The sequence below is a fragment of the Andrena cerasifolii genome, chromosome 7 (genome assembly GCF_050908995.1).
Source record: "Andrena cerasifolii isolate SP2316 chromosome 7, iyAndCera1_principal, whole genome shotgun sequence".
Taxonomy (NCBI): domain Eukaryota; kingdom Metazoa; phylum Arthropoda; class Insecta; order Hymenoptera; family Andrenidae; genus Andrena; species Andrena cerasifolii.
Genome location: NC_135124.1, coordinates 15836990 through 15851301, shown reverse-complemented (window position 1 = coordinate 15851301; position 14312 = coordinate 15836990). Strand labels below are relative to the sequence as shown.

At 42.1% G+C, this 14312-nt stretch overlaps 4 protein-coding genes across 5 annotated transcripts; 1 reads left to right on the top strand and 3 right to left on the bottom strand.

Annotated features, from left to right (window-relative positions):
* Positions 1 to 26: 26 nt before the first annotated feature.
* Fh (frataxin) lies at positions 27 to 1212 on the bottom strand. Its single transcript, XM_076817496.1, has 3 exons — positions 881 to 1212; positions 668 to 788; positions 27 to 590 (listed from the first exon to the last, which is right to left on the bottom strand). The coding sequence occupies exons 1-3, from the start codon at positions 1120 to 1122 to the stop codon at positions 321 to 323; spliced, it is 633 nt and encodes a 210-aa protein (XP_076673611.1). The 5' UTR covers positions 1123 to 1212; the 3' UTR covers positions 27 to 320.
* Positions 1213 to 2243: 1031 nt separating this feature from the next.
* LOC143371834 (beta-1,3-glucan-binding protein) lies at positions 2244 to 4704 on the top strand. 2 transcript variants are annotated; one of them, XM_076817487.1, is made up of 8 exons: positions 2244 to 2538; positions 2658 to 2885; positions 3144 to 3250; positions 3344 to 3486; positions 3566 to 3729; positions 3868 to 4232; positions 4332 to 4433; positions 4507 to 4704. In XM_076817487.1, the coding sequence occupies exons 1-8, from the start codon at positions 2391 to 2393 to the stop codon at positions 4618 to 4620; spliced, it is 1371 nt and encodes a 456-aa protein (XP_076673602.1). In that variant the 5' UTR covers positions 2244 to 2390; the 3' UTR covers positions 4621 to 4704. The 2 variants fall into 2 exon arrangements, with proteins under 2 accessions (XP_076673602.1, XP_076673603.1); XM_076817488.1 differs by lacking the exon at positions 2658 to 2885.
* An 893-nt stretch (positions 4705 to 5597) lies between these two features.
* Mrps10 (mitochondrial ribosomal protein S10) lies at positions 5598 to 6725 on the bottom strand. Its single transcript, XM_076817497.1, has 5 exons — positions 6559 to 6725; positions 6369 to 6494; positions 6066 to 6193; positions 5793 to 5994; positions 5598 to 5726 (listed from the first exon to the last, which is right to left on the bottom strand). The coding sequence occupies exons 1-5, from the start codon at positions 6571 to 6573 to the stop codon at positions 5664 to 5666; spliced, it is 534 nt and encodes a 177-aa protein (XP_076673612.1). The 5' UTR covers positions 6574 to 6725; the 3' UTR covers positions 5598 to 5663.
* A 406-nt stretch (positions 6726 to 7131) lies between these two features.
* LOC143371824 (uncharacterized) lies at positions 7132 to 13451 on the bottom strand. Its single transcript, XM_076817465.1, has 9 exons — positions 12969 to 13451; positions 11878 to 12740; positions 11608 to 11797; positions 11351 to 11514; positions 10973 to 11265; positions 10665 to 10896; positions 10393 to 10585; positions 9730 to 10308; positions 7132 to 9662 (listed from the first exon to the last, which is right to left on the bottom strand). Exons 1-9 carry the CDS (start codon positions 12970 to 12972, stop codon positions 7531 to 7533), a joined length of 4650 nt encoding a protein of 1549 aa, XP_076673580.1. The 5' UTR covers positions 12973 to 13451; the 3' UTR covers positions 7132 to 7530.
* Between the last annotated feature and the right edge of the window lie 861 nt (positions 13452 to 14312).

The window sequence follows — 14312 nt, the reverse complement described above, 5'->3', positions numbered from 1 at the left end:
AGGATAGAAGATTTAGCGGTGCTTAGAAAATGTTATACACTTTATTTACATAATGGTACGTTCTATACACAAAATTTACAGAGGTGAATGCGTAGGATGTATCTTCCGCGTGCCAAGATCTTCTCTACGATCTTGAATCGTAGACTTGCACTAGGCGCAGGGATGTGCAGAGTTCTACTCGTGCTGCTCTATCATGCAGATAGTTTACGGCGTCATGAATACTCACATAAATACTTTACAACGTATCGTCTATTTTATACAGTAGCTTATATACAGTAACCGAGATTTTTTATTTTCAGTAGGCACGAATAACGGTTTGCTTAAACGCTGTTCATCATAGCTTCTTTCTCTTTGCCACTGAACGAGCATTTGTCGAACACCGTTGGATTCCTTGTGACAGCTGGTATTTCGTTGTTAAGTAACTCGTGCAGCGTCTTTCCATCGTGGCTATACACCCATTTACCGTTCTCGAAGTCGTACCTCTTCGGCCCAGACTTTGGAGACGACAGCCAGATTTGCTTGTTCGGAGTTTGGCGGTTTATAACGTAAGTGCCATGAGGGTTGCCAAATTTAACGGTCAACACGCCGTCCTGCAAGATCGATATATATTACGCAAAGACCATTAGACGCGAGCTAATAGCGAGTAAAATCGTAGTAGAACACATACTCCGTAAGATACATCCGCGTCCAATAAATGCGGCGTTTGCTCGATCAATTCGTCAAAGTACTCCGTCAAAGACTCGAGGGTTTCGTCTGATACTTTCTCAAACTGTACAGCAGTGAGTTCTCTGTAACGAGAATTGTCATAGATTACCACGGGAAATGATTTATCATTTGCGTGTTTAAATGAAAAACGGCTTGCGCAACAATGCATACTTACTGATTGGCTGAGTATCCCCCTTCGGTACTTGAGGTAAAATTTGCTACAGATGGATGGTTTGCCCTTCTGAAATCATTGGTCCTATTTAAACATCTCCCTTGACGCAACGCGAAGTAACCTACAACGTTCCTTCTACATTGAGCGTGGATTTGTCGCGCCAGATGTCTGCTGGCAACATTTGCTACCGAGTCACAAGATAGGAGACTGAGAAGGCCAGTCCTAAAGTTTCTCGTTAGTAACATACTAGAAATTTTTCATGTACCCTCTATCGATCAAACAAACAGAGCGCACAGGCGACGTCAACTTGCGCGTCCTCTACACAGGGTGGGCAGGAAATTCCGTACGCCTCGTGATAACTAGCGGTGGAGGAACGCCACGCATGCGCGCGATGGCATCGCGACGTCAACCAATCAACGCCATGGTGGGAAACGAAACGGCGCCACCGTCGAGCCAAATCAATTAACAGGGCAAGCGAGGCCGCAGCCAATCAGCGTCGACAACCGATTCCGCGGCAACGCTGGTATACTTATAAAATGTACTTATAAGTATATTTAATTGAAAGTATACAAAATTAAATTTTCACGACATACTGTGGTTACTCCATGATAGCTCTGGTAGCTCCGTGATAGTCCTCGCTGGCCCGAGATATGTTCACCAGCTACTTATTTATATTATTTTACATTATTTTAAATGATTTTACATTATTTTACATTATTGTTATTTTGTGTATAATCAATCGTTTCATGATCGTTAGATACCTGGAACGTAAGGAAATATTGTTTCCGGTATTGACCATCAAAATTTCTCAAACAGCAAAATCAGAAACGCAGTTTCAGGCACGCGAAAAATAAGAATTTAGTCGCTTTTCATTACCAAAAATACCACCGATGACTTATTATATGATAATTTCAAGAGTAAGACTTGTTAAAGTGTCATTTTACCATCACTTACCTGCAGTTTGAACTTTCCATTTACCTTCTAAAGAATTTCACGAATAATGCGCTGCTGGGACAAAAACGCACTCTCACTCTATCACACTTACTTCCATTGACTAATTATTTTACCACAGCAAAAGCTAGAAGATCCACGCTCTCTGTTAGTTTTAGTTCCATCTAAATTGAGTCAGACAATTTCGAGTTACAGACAAATCAAAAAGTGTCACGGAGTAACCAGTGCCACGAACTTACCCGAGTTTACCCTACCCTTAAACACGCATCTTCTATTGTAAATGAGGAAATTCTTGCGCACTGTTCCTGGACTGTCCCACCGGGGTGCCCAGGGATGCCCAGAGATGCCCCGTCAGCAAAGCAAAGCTGAGAGGAGATTAATATAAGGAAGAGGGGTTTCGAAGAGTTGCAGAGAGTGCAGAGGAGTCAACGACTCTGCGCGGTCAGATCAGTGCAAAGTCGACTATCCGCGGAGCGCTTATTTTTCTCACCTTCCTCCATGACCTTACGTCTCTTCGCAGATAAGTCTTATTAAAATTCTGGAATTGGCAGCTGCGGCAGACATGATCGTGCACGGTGCTACCGTCGCTGCGATTTTCGTCGCGATTCTTTCAGCCTTCGAGGGCTGCGCTCGAGTAGCGGATGGTTACGTCCTGCCGACACCGACGTTCGAAATTCTGCAGCCGCAAGGAATTCGGGTATCGATACCACGTGAGTGAATAAGAGTAATCTTAATAGCTAAAGCAGAAAGTTGATATGTTTGTTCACACATTCTTGACTTATTCTCTTCTTTTCTCATAATCTGGCTACTCTCCATTTCCTTTTCGTAGATGAAGAGGGGGTGCAATTTTTCGCGTTCCAAGGGAACGTGAATAAAAACATCGGGCCCAGCGAAATGGGACTAATATCAGGTGAGGTATACAGGCAGAGAGGGGGGAAATGGACCGTTCAAACGGAGAGTGTGAACGTAAGGGATGGAGACAAGATAAATTATTGGATGTACGCGCAGGTTAATGGGTCCACGTACAAAAGGGAGAATCTTACGTCGATAGCCCGTGGTACGTGTATACTATAAGCAAAATTAAACAGCTGCCTATTCGTAAAGTTCAGAGGGAGTGCCAAATGGTCTCCTCATTATTGGAATTTTTTATAACAAAGTTTTAAATGCAATATACCAAGTTGTGCTATAAAAAGCTCAAATAAATGTAGTATAAATGAAGGGCGCAAATCCGCAAAACGCAAGGCCCAGAGCTTGACTGCGGTCAATTCGTCAGGGACGAATAAAAGCAGGTGCTTTATAATTATACAATTTACAGCGGAACGAGATGGAAAACCGACGACCACCAAATTGGTGTTCAATGAAACTTTCGACTCCCTGGAGCAATCAACTTGGGGGCGCGTTATTAAAATCCCCTTAGGCCCTGTAAGTTATAAAACACCTTGCTCCGTGAAATTTCAATCATCCTGCATATACACCGACAGATCGGTAATACATCTTGTACCGTGACCTCTGCAGGATTACGAATTTTGCGTCTACCACAACGGGAACCACAGAGAATTAGTAGAAATTATAAACGGCGTGCTCCGTATGAAACCTTTAATTCTAGAGGACTATTACGGTGAAAGTGCAACCGCGTTCGGAAACATGAAGCTCGCAGGGTGGGTGTGATTCAATGTGCCTTCGGTATATTACCATTTTCATTATCTGGATAATTCGATAAGCTTTGATTTCTCGCAGCTGCACCAGTAACGTCGCGGCGGAGTGCAAACGGAACGCCACCTCTTTTAATATTCTGCCGCCCGTTATATCCGCCAGATTAACCACCAAAGAGAGCTTCAATTTCCGATACGGTAAGATCGAGATAAGGGCGAAATTTCCAGAAGGCGATTGGTTGTACCCAGGCAAGTGTTACTTCGAAATCGTTATAAATGTTTAAGCTCCTTTTGCCTACTTCGCACTCTGCGTTCTCCCCTTTCTACGCGTGGAAAGCAACGTTTGTACGCCAGTAATATAATTTATTATATTTTTAATTGCAACAGAAATGTGGCTGGAACCAAACTATCACAGCTACGGTGCCGGATATTCCAGCGGGCGCGTGCTTCTCGGCCTAGCTCGTGGGAACGACAATTTAATTAATTCCACCAGCAGGGAAATTTTCGATTCGAGGAAATTGGAGTTTGGGTTTAGAATTGGTGCAGCTGGAAACGTTGAAAATTACGTGGTTTCCAAGATAAAAGAAAATGGCCCGAAATGGACGAAAGACTTTCACGTTTACACGACGATTTGGAGTAGGGATGGGTTCCAATTTTTAGTCGACGATGAGGAAGTCGGCAAATTGGTCCCCGACGGGGATGGATGGATGAATAATAGTCAATTTGATAAAATGGCACCATTCGATCAAGAGGTACACTGCAGATTGTTTCATAAATAATTGCTTGCTTTTAGTATTTCACAAACTTGTAGTTTAGTATTTCGCAAGTACTTCTTTTTCTTTTTTAAATAGTTTTATATTACTATCGGGATTGGAGTCGGTGGTATACGAATATTTCCCGACGGAACGAATAGTGCGGAGACTTCAAAGCCATGGAGAAACCTTGGGGCCAAGGTACGAACTTCATACCTTTCGAAAAGTATGTACGCGCTACGTTAAGGAATTCACGATATTTGGGGCGTTTCAGGCAATGCTGCAATTTTGGCACGCGAAAGATCAGTGGTTACCGAGCTGGAAGCGACAGAATGGTAGAAAGACCGCTTTTGAGATCGATTACATCCGAGCGTGGTCGTTTAATTGAGAAAAGAAACATAACAATGCGAAGAATGACGCGCCTATTTTCGAAAGAAAGTAGGAAATAAATGAAAGATTGTACATAAATAAATTAATTGAATCCTTGCATCCTTCCATCATAATCATCTGTAAATATATCATATGCCGCTTTCGGTTCTAATGCGACATAATCTTTAAATATAACTTTAATACAATAGAATTATATTTATTAATAAATAAAAAAGCCCATACAAATTGCGGCCAGATGCGTGTTATTCGCAGTTCCTTAAATAGAAAACGCGAGTGTTTCGTGAATCGATGTTAAATATAGTTTAAATACGGTATATGACGACGAACATCCTTAAAGGGCAAAGTGTAAGTTTCAAGCTGACTCTTCTTTCAAACCGGTTTGTCTTGAATAACGTTAAAAGGAAGGAAAGGAATCGGCGGTTTCCGTTTAATTCCGAGTACAATACGAGGGATCTCATAATTTGTGCGACTTTTTTGCCACAAAGCATTCAGGCTTTATGTTTCAAATGATAAGGGGACTGATTATACTTTTAGTTATAACTGTTCTCCAGTTAAGCTGTGGGTCGGTCACCGATACAGATTATCAACTAAAACACCCTAGTGAGTAAACGATCCAGCAATATGATTGATCAATTATATTCTCCCATTTATCTCTGCTCTCTGCATTTATAGGACATATGTTTATACTGCACAAATGCACGGCTACTGCTCAGTTAAATAAAAGAAATCGAAACGAAGAAGTACCAAGTACGAATTTGGATAAGCCCCCTGAAAATTTGCTTGGGAAGCTGTACGGCTCGTTTAAAATGCGGGAGAGAAATTCTAACTTTCGCGAAAGAGAATCGGTGCCCGCGAACTCCAAACCGAATAATCATTCGGGTGTCGATTATGAAACGAGGGGCGAGGATACGAGTATAAACTAGTTCGATGTTTTTGGACTTATTAACAGTAGATATTAATGGAAGAACAGAGGTGTCAAGTAATGATTTTATACAATTTATTGGACTATATGCTAAAATAAAGATAATTTACCATTACGCATTATACTTTATTATTTGGAGGTGACACCTGTTCAACTGACTCCGGCAATGTTTGCAATTCCACCTGTAAACGGATCGCATTTAGTTGGACTTGCCGTGCGCTGAGAAACGAACAACCGAAGAATCGTACCTTTGTGGCTTTCATGGCTACTCCCTCTGGAAGATTCCTTTGTATATATTCCAGAAAAGTATCTGCCGTCGAGCCAGTCAATTTAAAGAAATCGAGGTACCTGTAATACGTTCTTGTTTCGTATTGAACGCGATGTTTCTTGTGAATGTGGATCGACTTGAGCACTGTGTATTTTTCGTGGACAGCTTTCCTCTGGGCGACACTGTTAATTACAGCATTTTAATCTATTATCCGTGTACTTTTATAAGCATAAACTCTCAAGCTATAACTTACTTTCTACCAACAACAATGTCTAAATTCTCAGCTGCCATAAACGCAAATTGCCCGTAACTTTTCAACACAGCGGGATCGTTCCCCCTGACTTCGATTTCTAATTTCTTGTAGAGTTTATCCGGCGCGGGCTAAATGTACGGTGGATAAGCATTAATGACACTTAGACAGGATTTCTTAAAACTGTATTTAAACAAAATCATTGATCTTACGATATAATATGTACAGTATCAGTCATGCAATACATAGGATCGTGAAATTAGTTTGATTTTCCTTATCGTACAGCGTACCGTACAGTTTGCATACCTGTTTAGGGAGGGATATTGTTTGCTCGATTGCAACATCATTAGAAAACAACGCACGTTGCAAAGGATTGACATATCCGCTCTCGTGCAAGCAGCTGCTTGTAACATTGCGCAAAGTGGAAGGTACCTGGGGAATATTACTTAAGTCTTAACCTATCTTACACTGGCGTAATTTCTTTCAAACGATATACCTTTAAACGAAACATTTGTTCTACTTGTTTATACGACGAAGCGGTAGTTGAGACTGTGCTTATTGTTTCAGATGTAAACGAAACTTAGTATAATCGCTTAATCGCTTCTCAACACGAATACATCGCGAACTTAACGCGTTTCCATGCGCACGTGCATCGGGAAGCCACACGTGTGTACAAACACGCGTGTGTATAAATTGCTGCTGTATAAGCTGTATCATTTTATTACTCGTACACGCAGGTGCATTAGTGAGTATGTCGAAGGAATTATAATGTATATTTCTACATAAATCTATTTATACATAAATCAGATCGCAAAGCAAAGTAGAGGTATTTAATAAGGATTTCATAATCATATAAAATTTGAGAGTTTATTACTTAATATTTTAATATAATAAGATCTATTAATATAATCATGTAGCACTAGCAGCGATTCAAGTTAACTAAACAGTTAATCGAATACAATCATGTGTTTCTGTAAATGCAGTTTTATTTGAAAAGTACAATATAAACTTACTTTTTACACTGCCTCAAAGGAGATATACTTAAATACCACTGCCTAGATTTTATGACAACACATCGAGTGTGTTTGTGTGATCAGAAAGTTATATCGCATCCTTAATCAATACCTATTACTTGACTAAATAACATCTTCAATGCATAAACAGGGAAAGAGTAACATTGAAAAATAAAACAAACTGTTTGTTTTCAGCCGTTTCGTAGAACATAGTTTATGATAATCGGTGGAGGCTTAAATACACTTAAGCTTCGATCGCGTAACTTCTCAACCACTTTATGGTTATTTTTTTTTTTAAATACGTTCTACTTTCATTAAAATATAAGAAAACTGGTCCTCCATTTTGTGACCTGAGTAATATACTGAAAAAACCTCATCTAACAAACTAAATCGCTGGGTGTTTAACATTATCCATATAAATGTTAACGTTATCATTAAATTAACGAACACGAACTTTAATTAAAACCTTTAAACTGTGAAGTAGAAAAAGGACGTTGTGACTGAAAATTTGAATTCTGGGATTGCCAAGATGATCCCATGTTCTTTCCGCCTTGCCATGTGCTCGACATAGGCTTCTTATCGATATTGGATTGAGCAAGCCAGCGCGACTCCCCGACATTCTGAATACCATTATTCTGCCACTGAGGTTTCGTACTAAAAGTTAAACCTTTGTTCTGCCAATTGTCTTTCGGTTTCGACCACTTCTCCCCTTGATCGCCATCTCTGTTCCACGAGGATGTAGTGGTGCTTTCGAACTTCAGCCATCTCTCTTTCAAGCCCAGATTACCCTCGTCGCCCCACGGATCTCTCGCGTCCTCCGGCAACTCGTTCACATCCTCTTTGTCAGACTGCTTCCAGCCTTCCTTAACATTCAACGTCTCCCACCTGCCTTGCTTCTTATTATCCATCCAACCTTCTTTGCGGCCAGGGAAACTGTCTTTCCCGCGAATGTTCCAATTATCGTTATTATTGCCCCCGGGCATATTGGATGCGCTCGGCCATCTATTATCAGAGCCCGATGACCATTGTTCCTTAGACATCATACCTTTCACGGACACCTGCTGCTTCGGGTTCCAATTATTCGCGCCACTGCTCCACGTGTCGTTGCGGCCGGAATCTTTGTTATCCCACTTCTCTTGGTTGAAAACCTTACGCTGTCTATCGTTGCAAGAGGTCTGGTCCCAATTGTTACCAGACGTCGAAGGCTTATCATTTCGCCAGACATTCTGCTCCGGCATTCTTTCCATAGGCCTGGCCCAAGTGTTCTGCTCGACAGCTCTCCTAGTTGGTATATCCCATTCGTCCCCGAATCTCTGCGGCGGCGACATCTGCCTTCTCTGCGGCGACTGTTGTCTCTTCGGCGGCGATGCAGGACGCCCGAACAAGAATCTCTGCGGTGACCCGCCACGCCTTGGTGGCGACATTTGTTGCCTCTCCTGCAGCATTGTCTGCCGCCTGGAAAGTAACATCTCCTGTCTGTTCGGAGACATCATCCGATTGGGGGAAGGGATCTGCCTCTTTGGAGGAGACACTGGTCGCCTCATCGGGGACATCTGCCGCCGAGGCGGTGACATTTGACGTCTCAGCGGTGACATTGGACGATTCATCAGCATTTCAGCTCGTCGCGGAGACGACGTCGGGCGCCTGGGTGGCGACAATCGCCTGGGTGGTGACATTCGCCTTGGTGGCGACATCGGTCGCCTGGGCGGCGACATTTGGCGTCTCAGAGGAGAACGCTGTCTGTACATTGGCGACGTTGGACGACGAAGAGGAGAGAAGTGCCTCCTGGGAGGAGAGCACGGACGCCTTGGAGGAGATAACAGTGGACGTTTAGGTGAGAGTCTTTTCGGAGGGGACATATGGTGCTTGATCGGGGAAGCCTGTCTTCTAATAGGCGACATCGGTCTCCTCATGTTTCCCATCTCGTTCCAGCGATTCCTTTCGAAAATCTTCTCCCGATTCCAAGAATTATCCGGCACTTGCTGGCGTACCTCCATCTCGTGATATCGCTCTGGCGCGGGGCGGAACATCTTCTCTCTGTGATTCACTGTATACGCTGCTGGCATCACTGTGTTTGGCTCCAGAGGCGGCAAATTGTTGTATTTCTTGTAGAACGGTTTGGTCTCCTCCTTATCTAAGAACTTCTTATTCGGTGTTGTGATCACAATGTCTTGGAAGCTCGTTTCTTGGATGTAGCGACCCTTTAAGGGGAGCTCCTCCTGCTTTATGTCTCTGTCCTCCGAATTCACGTTCTCTGGTGGCGCGATACGATCCCAAACCGACCGTGGAAGCTGACTTTGGAGTTTGTTCGTCTGCTCCAATACCATGTTCAGCATGTTCTGTAACTGTTTGGCGGTGGTAACGTCGACAGTGGGTGTCGGCCCACTCAGCTTCTCTTTCGCTATTTCTAAGAGAACCTGGTGCTCTTTCACTGTTTGAGCGATGTCTGTATCAACGCGATTGTTAGACAGCTTCTCCCTCAAATCGGCCTGCTCCTTGGGCTCTCGTAATTTCTTATCGTACAGAGGATTGATTCGTAGCTGCGAGTTCTCTGCGACCCACTCCTTTTTCTTCTTCGTCGCTTGATCTGGAATTTCAGAATTAATGAATGCAACCTTCCCCCAAGGACTGTTCGTGAAATAACAGCAACTTACCTATATGCCAGGGTTTGGCACCAAATTTGCCAAGCTTTTTTATTATCTTTTTCGGCGGCACTTCACCCTTGTCTGGAGAATGAGTCCGTTTTCCCTTAAATTTATTTTTCAGAATCAAATTCTCAACGGCTTTCGTGTGAATCGGTTTTTTAAGAGGGACCTTCGCTTTTTTTGCAGGCTGCTTTGCCATCGTTTTATTGAAACTCTTCTTCGTCCATAATTCAGCCCCTTTTGGTGGTAATTTCTTATCTGCCCCAGTAGAATTCTGTTCGACTATGATTTCTTGGGAATTCTTAGCTTCTGGAGCTTTAGCCTTCGCATCTACGTTCTTTAGAAACCACGCTGGATCCAATTTGCTTATCGGCCGTCGTTGCAGCAAGATGACAGCCTCAAAATGAGGCCCGACGGGCAAAGTATCAACGACACACGCCATAGTAGGAATGAATGGTATCCCGTGATTGTGATCCCCGGGTCGAGCTAATTCTAATATAGCACGGACTGATTGCTTCGTTAATGTAGTTATCATCACTATCCGTTTAATAGATAGAATATTTCTCAGACATGTAATTATCTCAAGTGCTGTAAAAATAAATACATATGTACCCCGTTACGCGAACAAGCTCTCTACTAATTCATTAGAAATTGATAGATCATTTAACGTACCTCGACCGATGTTAGTATTCGCATTAATTATTGCGGATGTTTTGCGATTTTTCACTGCCGCGACAATTTTACCCGTCACTTCGCTGGGAGATCCCATGATAAACGAGGCATTCTTTATACTGTTTAACTCGCACGTCATTTCAGCTTCCTCTACTTCGGATGGAGAATCCACACCAATCACTTGTTGGCATTTCTAGAATAATATAAAAAGAAATCTAGCAATCTTGGAACCGTACGCGAGGATATGCTTTTCGAATACACTTCTTGCTTACAGATGCCATCATCAATCCAATGAGACCAATACCGCATCCTATTTCAAGCACTACGGTCTTTGAAGTGGGTGCAAGCAGATCTATTACCGCGTTTGCTACGTTCTCTGCCCCCGCAGTGTTCGACCAGAAATTTGTTTTCGGCGCGAGTTGTATTTTCAATCCACCCACAACTTCGTCTAAGGCTTCCGATCCCACCAAGAATGTTGTATTTGTAACGATAGTATCATCGTGTCTAAGATTGAAGAAATTTCATGACCGAAGTTATACCAGTTAAAAGCTTAACGCGAGTCTCGTAGAATAATTCTTACTTATTCATGGATTTGCAATAAAGGGACTTGACATTGCAATCCTTTCCTGGTCCAGATTCATAGACTTGTTTCAAACGGTCCATAGTGGAGCGACTAATATTCTTTCCAGTCGCGAACAGCATAAGCTCATCCATGCTATTGCAACGTACTAATAACCACAACCATTCCTGCTTCGCTTCGCTAGTCACCTCCTTTTTTGATTCCATATCTATAGATATATCGTCGGAAAAGCTTTCGTTCGCACAGCCTTGAGAACCTGGCTGCTCCGTTGTTTGAAGGAAATCTTCAAATATCTGTATAAGAGGTATTTAATATTAACGAAGTATATTCAAAACAAGTGGATTTCTCAATTTGTTGGTAGAGCAACACCGAACACACCTTTACAGCTCGTAATACAAACGGTGGAAATTCGGATTCGTTATTTATATTAATGCCACATGCTCCACTCGCTTCCAGCTTCCAAACTGTTTCTGTATTCTTGTCAGTCGGACCATCAGCATCACCCAACTTCTTTCCAGATTCTTCTACCCTCTTCCTGTTGCCTGTACACGTGATATTAACATTATCGTCTAGCTCGGAAAATCAAATTATTGGATGTAAGAGCACAAAGAGGCTAAGTGGCTACGTAAACTTACAGATGAACTTCCAACGATTAGTATACGGTTTATCTAAGCGACAATGTCTAGCTGGCCTCAATCTGCACAGAGGATTCCCACGCACCTTCTCCTCCCATTCTAACCACTTCTCGTAACACGGATAAGAAATTCCTAAAACTCTAGCTACTTTCGACAGTCTCTCCTTTATAATTGTTTGTTTCTCAGCGAGCTGCAAATTTATAATAAATTTAAGATACATAAAGAGCAGTTTATACTCTTTAACTTGTTAAAATTATCTTTATATCTTACCTTCTGCTCGTACCATTCATTCTTCTCAGACATTTCTGGCTTCTCTTTAACATTACTAGATAATACTTTCTGTTCACTATTAGCAGTCTCATTCCCTTCGCTCTTTTCCGCAGAATTATCATTCTTCGAGATAGACTGGATACATGTCTCCAGTGACTGATCATCTCCCTTCACTGTTTGGAAATCCGAAGACTCTAAAACTATATTCTCAATCTCATCCAAATGATTTAAAACATCTTCGTCCGTAATATCCTTCTGTTCATCCAACTGATCCAAGCTGATATCAGCAGTGAAGTCAATCGAGTCCGCAATTCCCTTCTGCGGACACTCATTTTCCACATTTGATACATTACTTTCGACGTTACTCTCGTCAATCAAATTCTCAGATGGTACATCATTTGCTGGCTCTACACTTCGCTCAGGTGGCTCTGTTTGATGCTGATTCTCATTCCCATTCAATTCCTTGCAATCCACTGGCGTAACCTCCATAGGTTCTGTCTCGCTGTCCACCGACATAAGTTCTGTAGGTTCTTTCTCACTCTCCACCGGCGTAACTTCCATGGGTCCTTTCTCACTTCCCATTGGCGTTAACTCCGTAGGTTCTTTCTCACACTCCATCGGCATTACTTCCGAAGGTTCTTTCTCACATTCCACGGGCATTACCTTTGTAGGTTCTTTCTCACTATCCAGCGGCGTTACCTCTGTAGGTTCTTTCACATCTATTGCTGTTACCTCCGCAGGGTCTGTCCCACCATAGTCGGAATTCTCCACAGGTTTAGTAGCATTAGCAGTGTCCTCTTCCTCTACACATTCGTCCACAACTTCATAGTTCTCTCCTTCGATCGTGACTGCTCCAGAGTTCTCTACGCATTCATTACTCATTTTAATTACCTGATACTCCCAACGAAGCAGCTATTAACTCCCACCTTAATACTCTCGATTTACCGCGGAAGCTCGCCACCAATTACAATTATAGTTGAAAAAAGAGACGAACATACGATATTGAAAGAGTTAACACGTACACATCGAAGTGCAAGGAGTTGCAGCGACGGAAACCGATACGTAAAGATACATAAGGGGCGAGGGCTTACCCATTTCCTCAACGGCGATTAAATGCGATTCTCCGATCTTACGATATATAAGACAAATGACACTTGGCGTGAAACGTTACTGACGTTGCACTTGATGACTATCTTTATGACGTAACGGACGCATAAAGGGAATCGAAGTACGATCGGGGATCACAACGAATCGTTTATCAACCGCTTCGCTGTTATTGCATCCCCTTGGTTTACCATGAACATTTCACTTCGATCGGTAGCGCGTTCGCAAATATAAATTCCTTGCCGTATATAGAATTATATACCCCTATGCCGCGCTATGTTATCGGAGGTATGTAGTTCTTGTTTCGAATTCCTTTTATTCCCGTGCACAGCTTCCTCGTTGCGGGAGTTTTATATAATCCTCGCTTTATTCCATCGGGCTAACGTTATGCCGAACAAGTAAAGTTTAATCGCGCGACGGGAAATGGAGAAAATGGCGTTCCAAAAGCAATCGATTATCGCGGAGCTGGTTCGAAGTTTTGGTTCGAAAAATTAAACCTCTGGCGAGATGATGTCAGTGGATCTCCTGTGCAGTTTTCATTACGTTACGATAAGTTTCATTCATGAATAATTCCATGCTTATTTTGTTCATACGATTCGCGATATTAACGATTGAGCCACGTAGGAGTTGTAAATTTCGGGCGAGTTTGCATGAGCGGTTGGTACCGTTGGATTTTCGAAATGGAGTTTCCAATTAATTAAAGAGGTGAAAAGCATTCGTATTTATGAACAAAGTAATTGTAAGCATTATGTGGGACAGTAGCTAAGTGTCTATATTTTTAATTGGAGTTCTCAAAGTGTATAAGTCGATGATAGAAAATTGGTATTTATTCATTTTCGGTGAGAGGTAAGTTCTTCGAGTGTGTAGGTTGTATGGAAGAATGTATAGTTTGGTTATTTATTTGGATATTTATAATCCGAGGTTGTAGGTCTCTTCTAGAGAGTCCACAGACTATTATGCAACAATTTTCAACGCCAAAATTCTTTATTTATTGTTCGAAAGAAATACCGTAGCCTGGCAGTGGCGTGTTTTCACACCTTCAGCTTATAATTTCGCCGTTGGGTGGCGCTACGCAGTCCATTTTGGCGCCAAAAGTTCATCATTTTCATCGCTATATAGCTGAACTATGCGGGAGCGTAAAAAGTCAAAAAATTGTCATAAATTCTCCACGTATAAAACGTAGTACTGTGTATTTTACAGTTTCTGTGTTCCACAAACTAAAGTTTTTAAATATAAGTACCTCATTTTAACGAGATATCAGTGCATGCTATTAAACATTAAAAATCACTGATGGATGAAGATTACCCATCTATTTTCTTGTTAGAATCTTG